Source organism: Blastomyces gilchristii (genome assembly GCF_000003855.2).
Source record: "Blastomyces gilchristii SLH14081 genomic scaffold supercont1.3, whole genome shotgun sequence".
NCBI classification, from domain to species: Eukaryota; Fungi; Ascomycota; class Eurotiomycetes; order Onygenales; family Ajellomycetaceae; genus Blastomyces; species Blastomyces gilchristii.
In genome coordinates this window covers 961,767-969,946 of record NW_003101680.1, presented here as the reverse complement: position 1 = coordinate 969,946, position 8,180 = coordinate 961,767, and the positions used below count along the sequence as shown (strand labels likewise).

Here is an 8,180-nt window from a genome sequence, read left to right as displayed (position 1 = left end):
CCAGTCTATATAGTTGTGTGTAGCCAAGGGCCGCTAGCCCTATTAATTATGCAAGAGATAGGAATAGAGGTAAAGAATCCGCAAGAAGCGGAATTTCTTATAATAAAGCATGTTGAACAGCATTAAAGCATGTCCTACATTATATTAAGAAGATGAAAAATCATGACATATTATATAAGAAGAAGATAGAAGATGATCTGAGTTCTGTGACATACTATGATTCAGACTGAGTGAGAGTGAATTCTCAATACAAATTAACTACTGACTATATTATATTGATTAACAGGTCACTGATCTCATAATGATCACAGAGAGTTAGAGACAGACATCTATTATTAAATCAATCACAGAAGCTGAATATATTGCAGCTAGTGAGACAGCTTGTGAGATAATCTGATTGAATGATATATTATATGACATCAGATTGATGAATGATGAAAAAGTAAAAATATACTCACATCTATAAGTTGATAATAAGGAAGCAATTAATCTAGCAAAGAGAGAATCTCTAACATGAAAATCATATTATATTGAGATTAGATATTATATTCTCTGCAATTTGATTGAAAAAAAGAAAATCATGATGAAATATATTGATTCTATAGTGAACATAGCTGATGAACTTACCAAGTCACTGATGAAGCCTGCATTTGAAGAATTTGTCAAGAGGGTTGGCATTCAGAAAATTGAGAAGAAGAAATGATTGAATGGTAATAATGATACAGCAGATCAATGAATTTTGCATGTATTTCTTGATTTTTACAGTTATTGCTGTACAGATGTCTTTCCTAATGAGGAAATCAGGATCTGATTCATGTAATTAATTATTATTGCATTTTTGAAAGATTTGAGGATGGGGGAGGCCCCGGGTGGCGGCTTATTATAGGCCACGGCGTAGCAAGGGGGGGTGTTGGTGATTACTACACCTACCCTAGTCACGTGCCACCCCAACCTATTTAGTGTAACTCGCGTAGTTAGATTACAATACAACACAACAACGTTATCCTCCACCCGCCATATGTTGAGCAGCCACCGATCGGGTAAGTTACTGGGTACAGCGATTGTTATATCTTTCTTGCTTGTACGCAGTAGTTAGATTATTATTTACAGACCAACAACAACAGCAATGCTTCTTATATAGCTTCGGTTTTCTCTCTTTTTCTTTTTTCATTATTTTTGCTTTCTTCAGAAGAGCCGTCTTGCTAACTACTTGGCTTATTAAGCCAATCAATCCAATGCAATCCAGCCAGGAGGAACCTTGGAATCCCCGCTTGCTTCGAATAGTTAGTTATATGTAAATGATGATGATGATGATGATGATATCATGGGCAGTTTCTCGCGACGGCTGAATCCGGTAAAGTGCCGTGTCGCCGCTTTTGACCAGACACCGCGAGATGAGATGGTTGGTTAGTTATTTTAGTTTTCTTCCAATCATCATCCAAACCACAGGCACGCTCTGTTGATAGCGTGAACTTACTTAGATTCCTTTATTATTATTATTATTATATTATTATTAATAATCTTAGTAGCGAGTTTCTCAAGGAAGGAGGAGGAGGAGATGTATCACAAGGGCTGATCAAACAATCCCTTTTCTTTCTCTTTTCTCTTTTCATCTGCATGTTATAACTAAGTTACGCAGTAGTTAACTTACCGTACCCAGGTATTATTTCGTAGGCTGAAGTTAAAGGGCGACAGCAAGGGCGTTGACCTAGCACCGGTTCATCTCAAGGGAAATAATGCCTCTTCACTCTTTAATTGAATCGGAACGATGATATCAGGAGCCGTGCCCTGTCTGTCTGTCTGTCTGCTGGGAGGCTGTGGACGGACTTCTTTATCAAATGCAGGCGTCGTTGTTGTTAACAGAGATAGCTTGGCACTAGGGCAACTTGTTGTAGCTAACTAACTAGTAACTAGTTAGTTAATGAGCGAGCAGGCAGGTATAACTAGCCAACGCTTCAACAATAATGCGCGATGAGGGTATGAAATGGAACGAAGATGATATTAATTGCATTGTACAAGTACATACCTACTTACTGCGTACGGTGTGGGTTGTAGTTAACTAACTTAGTTACACGGGTTACGCTGAAGAGAAATTGCGTGATGGTGATGATGATGATAAAGCGGCGGCACAAAGGGCGCCCCTCCACCCGCCCGCATCCCTCTCCCCCCCCAATCCATCCCATCCCCATACAATAATATTAAATGTTGCAACTTATGTACATACCATACATGTACAGTACATCCATCCATACAACTATCTATTATAACTTACTCCCCGTCACCGCCAACCGCCCACCACCGCCGCCAGCCGCTTGCAATTGTCCCGTTCCCGTCGTGATTCAACCACAAACTGCTGCGAAGCTTCGTCTGCTCCTGTTCCTTTATTCTCTCTGTTCCTTTATTCTCTGCCCGATTGGCTGTGTTCTCCAGCTTGTGTGTAAAAAGGTTCTGTTGTATGTTATAGTATAGTAGTAGGTAGTAGTGCGTGCTTCTTATTTACCCGGGTGCTGCGTTCTACCCCTCCCTCCTCCCTACTTCTCTCTCTCCCCTTCCCCCCCCAACTATTTCCAAGGTCCAACTCGTTTCATTTCTAATTCCTCTGCCCAGTTCATTCACTATTCCCTTGAATAAGAAAAATAAAAGAAAGAAAGCTCTTTCAACCCTTCAATTGACTCTTCTCGTGCTTCTGCTAACTAACTTCGTCCCTTCTTCCTTAGGTCCTATTCCAAAAACCGTGCAAGAGAGTGTGTGTGGTATAAATTTTTTTTTTTTTGAAGGGGCCCAGGATAGAGCGTCTTCCTGCTCCTCCTCCCGTCCTCATCCGCCAAATCCTCCTCTAGCTGACGCCCTCGATCACCGTGAATCCCCGTTCGCAATGACGAGTGTTCTCTCAAACCTCTCGCGAGCCGAGCAGCAGGCTCTCCCGGGTGAGCAGGTGGACGAGCAGGTGGAAGATCATAGCCGCCATCCGGCCCAGCACTCCGTCCATGGCAGACTACGTGCCAGCTCCACCATCATGCGATTCAACAAGATCCTCGTCGCCAACCGTGGAGAAATCCCCATTCGCATCTTCCGAACTGCTCACGAGCTCTCCCTGCAGACTGTCGCTGTCTACAGCTACGAGGACAGACTGAGCATGCACCGCCAAAAGGCTGACGAGGCCTACGTTATTGGCAAAAGGGGTCAATACACCCCCGTGGGTGCCTATCTTGCTGGCGATGAGATTATCAAAATTGCTGTCCAGCACGGCGTTCATCTCGTCCACCCCGGATACGGCTTCTTGTCCGAGAACGCGGAGTTTGCCCGGAACGTGGAGAAGGCTGGGTTGGTCTTTGTGGGCCCGACTCCAGACACCATTGATGCGCTGGGAGACAAGGTTTCAGCCCGACGGCTAGCCATTGAATGCGGTGTACCCGTCGTCCCCGGCACCCCGGGCCCCGTCGAGAAATTCGAAGAGGTCAAGGCATTCACGGATAAGTACGGTTTCCCCATCATCATCAAGGCTGCCTTTGGTGGTGGTGGACGTGGTATGCGAGTTGTCAGGGAACAGGAGACCCTGCAAGACTCCTTTGAGCGCGCGACCTCCGAAGCCAAGTCCGCGTTTGGCAATGGTACCGTCTTCGTGGAACGCTTCCTGGACAAACCAAAGCACATCGAAGTGCAGTTGCTGGGCGACAACCATGGAAACATCGTCCACCTGTACGAGCGCGACTGCAGTGTCCAACGTCGCCACCAAAAGGTCGTCGAGGTTGCACCAGCCAAGGACCTGCCCGTCGACGTCCGCGACAACATCTTGGCCGACGCCGTGAGGCTTGCCAAATCAGTTAACTACCGCAACGCTGGTACCGCGGAATTCCTTGTCGACCAACAGAACCGCTATTATTTCATCGAGATCAACCCTCGCATCCAGGTCGAGCACACTATCACTGAAGAAATTACTGGAATTGATATTGTTGCTGCGCAGATTCAGATCGCAGCGGGTGCTTCGCTCGAGCAGCTAGGTTTAACTCAGGACCGTATCACAACTCGCGGCTTCGCTATTCAGTGCCGTATCACAACCGAGGACCCCACCAAGGGCTTCTCCCCTGACACTGGCAAGATTGAAGTTTACCGTTCCTCTGGCGGGAACGGTGTGCGTCTAGACGGAGGCAACGGCTTTGCTGGCTCCATTATCACCCCACATTACGACTCTATGTTGGTTAAATGCACTTGCCGTGGTTTCACCTATGAAATTGTACGACGCAAGATGCTACGTGCCCTTATCGAGTTCCGCATCCGGGGCGTCAAGACCAACATCCCATTCTTGGCATCCGTTCTGACCCATCCAACCTTCATCGATGGTACCTGCTGGACCACCTTCATCGACGACTCGCCTGAGCTCTTCTCTATGATTGGTAGCCAGAACCGTGCCCAGAAACTGCTGGCCTACCTTGGTGATGTTGCCGTTAATGGTAGCAGCATCAAGGGCCAGATCGGTGAGCCCAGGCTCAAGGGTGATATCAGCATGCCCATTATCATTGATGAGAACAACAAGCCTGTTGATGTATCCGTTCCTTGCTCGCAAGGATGGAAAAAGGTCATCGATGAACAAGGGCCAGCTGGATTCGCCAAGGCCATTCGCGCCAACAAGGGCTGCTTGATCATGGATACGACCTGGCGCGACGCCCATCAGTCATTATTGGCTACCCGCGTGAGAACGGTTGATTTGTTGAACATCGCCAAGGAGACCAGCTACGCGTACAGCAATGCTTACAGTTTGGAGTGCTGGGGAGGTGCTACCTTTGACGTGGCTATGAGATTCTTGTATGAGGATCCATGGGATCGACTGCGGAAAATGAGAAAGGCCGTGCCCAACATCCCCTTCCAGATGTTGCTGCGTGGTGCGAATGGTGTTGCCTACTCCTCGTAAGTTGAAAATATCTTTTCCCGGTTGTCAATCTATCATACATATTATTATTTCATTTCTTTCTTATTTCAGAAACTAATTTGTGACTCCTCGTCACGACCCAGGCTTCCTGATAACGCCATCTACCATTTCTGTAAACAGGCCAAGAAGTATGGTGTAGATATCTTCCGTGTTTTCGATGCTCTGAACGATATCGATCAGCTTGAGGTTGGCATGAAAGCCGTTGCCGCCGCTGGCGGTGTTATTGAAGCTACCATTTGCTACAGTGGCGACATGTTGAATCCAAACAAGAAATACAACCTGGACTACTACCTTGGCCTAGTTGATAAAATCGTAAAGATTGGAACCCATGTTCTTGGAATTAAGGACATGGCGGGTGTGTTGAAGCCTCAGGCCGCTACCCTTCTTGTTGGATCCATCCGCAAGCGATACCCCGATCTCCCTATCCATGTGCACACTCACGACTCCGCTGGTACTGGTGTCGCATCCATGGTTGCCTGTGCCCAGGCTGGTGCTGACGCAGTCGACGCTGCTACTGACAGCATGTCCGGAATGACCTCCCAACCCAGCGTCGGTGCCATTCTTGCGTCCCTCGAAGGCACTGACCTCGACCCCAAGCTCAACATCCGCAATATACGCGCAATCGACTCATATTGGGCACAATTGCGCCTTCTCTACTCGCCCTTCGAGGCTGGGCTGACCGGCCCAGACCCCGAAGTCTACGAGCACGAGATCCCCGGTGGCCAGTTGACCAACCTGATCTTCCAGGCCCACCAGCTCGGTCTGGGTGCCCAGTGGGCTGAAACCAAGAAGGCTTACGAGCAAGCCAACGCCCTGCTTGGCGACATCGTCAAAGTCACCCCGACATCCAAGGTTGTCGGCGACCTGGCCCAGTTCATGGTCTCCAACAAGTTGACGCCCGATGACGTTATCGCCCGCGCGGGTGAACTTGACTTCCCCGGCTCTGTTCTAGAATTCTTCGAGGGCCTAATGGGCCAGCCATACGGCGGTTTCCCCGAACCACTGCGCTCTCGCGCCCTCCGTGGCCGCCGCAAGCTCGACAGCCGACCCGGTCTGCACCTGGAGCCGCTCGACCTCGGCAAGATTAAGAACGACCTGCTCGAGAAGTACGGCACGGCGACCGAATGCGACGTGGCCAGCTACGCCATGTACCCCAAAGTCTTCGAAGACTATCGCAAATTCCTCGCAAAAATACGGCGGCCTCTCTGTGTTGCCGCCAAAATATTTCCTCCCGCGACCGCAGATCGGGGGAGGAATTTTCCGTCGAGCTGGAGCAGGGCAAAGTGCTTTTTCTCAAGTTACTGGCCGGGGGCCCCTTCTCCGAGCAGACCGGCCAGCGCGAGGTTTTCTCCGAGATGAACGGCGAGGTGCGACAGGTTGCGGTGGATAATAACCTTGCTGCGGTTGATGATACGAGCAGGCCCAAGGCAGTTTTGAGCGATAGTACCCAGGTTGGCGCCCCGATGAGCGGTGTTTTTTTTGAGATCCGCGTCCCCGAGGGGTTGGAGGTGAAGAAGGGAGATCCTCTTGCTTTTCTCAGCGCGATGAAGATGGTATGCTTCCCCCCCCCCCCCCCCCCCCCACCCCATTCTTCCCCTAGTCTTCTATCCACCCATCCAGATGATCTAAGCATGCATTCATTCATGTATTCATTTACTTTACTAACCCCTCGATTCCTCCGCAGGAAATGGTCATCTCCGCGCCACATCATGGCGTCGTGTCCAGCCTTGAAGTCAAGGAGGGTGATTCAGTCGATGGACAGGATCTCATCTGTAAGATTGTGAAGGCTGCTTGATTTTTACAGAAAAGCACAAAAGAGAGAAAAACGGAGAAAACAAAAAGTGAAAACCAATAACCAAAAAGCGAAAAGTACCCCTCACTCAACGTCCTCTTATATATATATAGCCTCCTTAACGTGTTTCTGCTTGTAGCTCTTGTGGCTGTTCCAGCTTCTGGGCTTTTCTGTTCTCCTGTATTTTTTTTTCTTTTTTCTTTTTTCTTTTCATTTTATTCTTATATATGAAATTCATCATTCACTTTATATATTACATTTACCTCTAAATGAGGCCCGTTCCATTTTTTATTGACGAGGATGGGCGGATTCCACCCCTTCTCCTGTGAATTTGAATAAAAATTATTGGAGTTTTACCCGTACCTATAGATCTCAGCCCTGTGAGTCACGTGACTATAAAATTGGCGTGAAACCTTATTTATGCTTGCAAGCGGCAACCATCACGTTCAACATCAACAGCTTGTCTCCGAATAGTAATGTTAGCAACTAAATACCGCTCTATCCACCATGCAATTGTAGCATAAAAGGCCATGACCTAACAAAGACTACGTCAGTCTCTACCACCACCGTTTAAAACTTCTATAGTAGCAGTCAATGCGAGCGGGACATTCTCCTCAAACGAACTAAAAACGCCCTAACTCACCCGTCCAAACAACCACTTCAACACCACCACCACCACCACCACCAAAGCAAACAAGCCATGGGCTCCGTCGTCCTCCCCCACCTCACCACAGGCTGGCACGTGGACCAAGCAATCCTCTCCGACGAAGAGCGGCTCGTGGTCATCCGCTTCGGGCGCGACTGGGACCCAGACTGCATGCGGCAGGACGAGGTACTCTTCCGCATCGCCGACCGGGTCAAGAACTTCGCCGTAATCTACGTCTGCGACATTGACCAGGTGCCGGACTTCAACCAGATGTACGAGCTCTACGACCCGATGACGATCATGTTCTTCTTCCGCAACAAGCACATGATGTGCGATTTCGGGACGGGGAACAACAACAAGCTCAACTGGGTGCTGGATGATAAGCAGGAGCTCATTGATATCATTGAGACGATTTACAAGGGCGCGAAGAAGGGGAGGGGGTTGGTGGTTAGTCCCAAGGATTATTCGACGAGGTATCGGTATTAAAACGGGGCCCACCACCCGTGTGTGCGTGTGTGTATTATGTGGTCGTCAAGCCTAGGACAATGGAATTTGTGGGTACGGCACTAACAGTACATTACTAGAAGAGTGGAAGGGAAGGGTGTTGTTGTGCTGCTGCACTCTGGAGTTACAAGGTGTTTTGAAAGCGATTCTTTTGCGTTTTATTATGATGTTAATGACTTCATGGGAAAATCAGAGCTTGGGGGGTTGAGCTGGTGCTTTGATTAATAGAATACCATAAGAGCAAGGCAATATGTGATGAGTCTCATATGATATAGTTTTTTTTTTTTTTTTTTTTTTAATAATAAATAAAA

The 8,180-nt window shown here is 48.1% G+C and overlaps 2 protein-coding genes across 2 annotated transcripts; both read left to right on the top strand.

Moving 5' to 3' along the window:
• The first annotated feature begins 2,178 nt into the window (after nucleotides 1–2,178).
• Nucleotides 2,179–7,081, top strand: BDBG_01841 (pyruvate carboxylase). Its single transcript, XM_031720514.1, has 3 exons — nucleotides 2,179–4,905; nucleotides 5,011–6,480; nucleotides 6,612–7,081. Exons 1-2 carry the CDS (start codon nucleotides 2,876–2,878, stop codon nucleotides 6,284–6,286), a joined length of 3,306 nt encoding a protein of 1,101 aa, XP_031576725.1. The 5' UTR covers nucleotides 2,179–2,875; the 3' UTR covers nucleotides 6,287–6,480; nucleotides 6,612–7,081.
• A 105-nt stretch (nucleotides 7,082–7,186) lies between these two features.
• On the top strand, nucleotides 7,187–8,166 carry BDBG_01840 (thioredoxin-like protein 4A). Its single transcript, XM_002627123.2, has one exon. It carries the CDS (start codon nucleotides 7,420–7,422, stop codon nucleotides 7,849–7,851), a length of 432 nt encoding a protein of 143 aa, XP_002627169.1. The 5' UTR covers nucleotides 7,187–7,419; the 3' UTR covers nucleotides 7,852–8,166.
• Nucleotides 8,167–8,180: the final 14 nt, after the last annotated feature.

Excerpts from the sequence above, each read along its gene's own strand:
- BDBG_01841 (XM_031720514.1), top strand. The coding sequence starts at position 2,876 with ATGACGAGTGTTCTCTCAAACCTCTCGCGAGCCGAGCAGCAGGCTCTC. Across the intron at positions 4,906-5,010 it reads AATGGTGTTGCCTACTCCTC|GCTTCCTGATAACGCCATCT; the intron begins GTAAGTTGAAAA and ends GTCACGACCCAG.
- BDBG_01840 (XM_002627123.2), top strand. The coding sequence starts at position 7,420 with ATGGGCTCCGTCGTCCTCCCCCACCTCACCACAGGCTGGCACGTGGAC.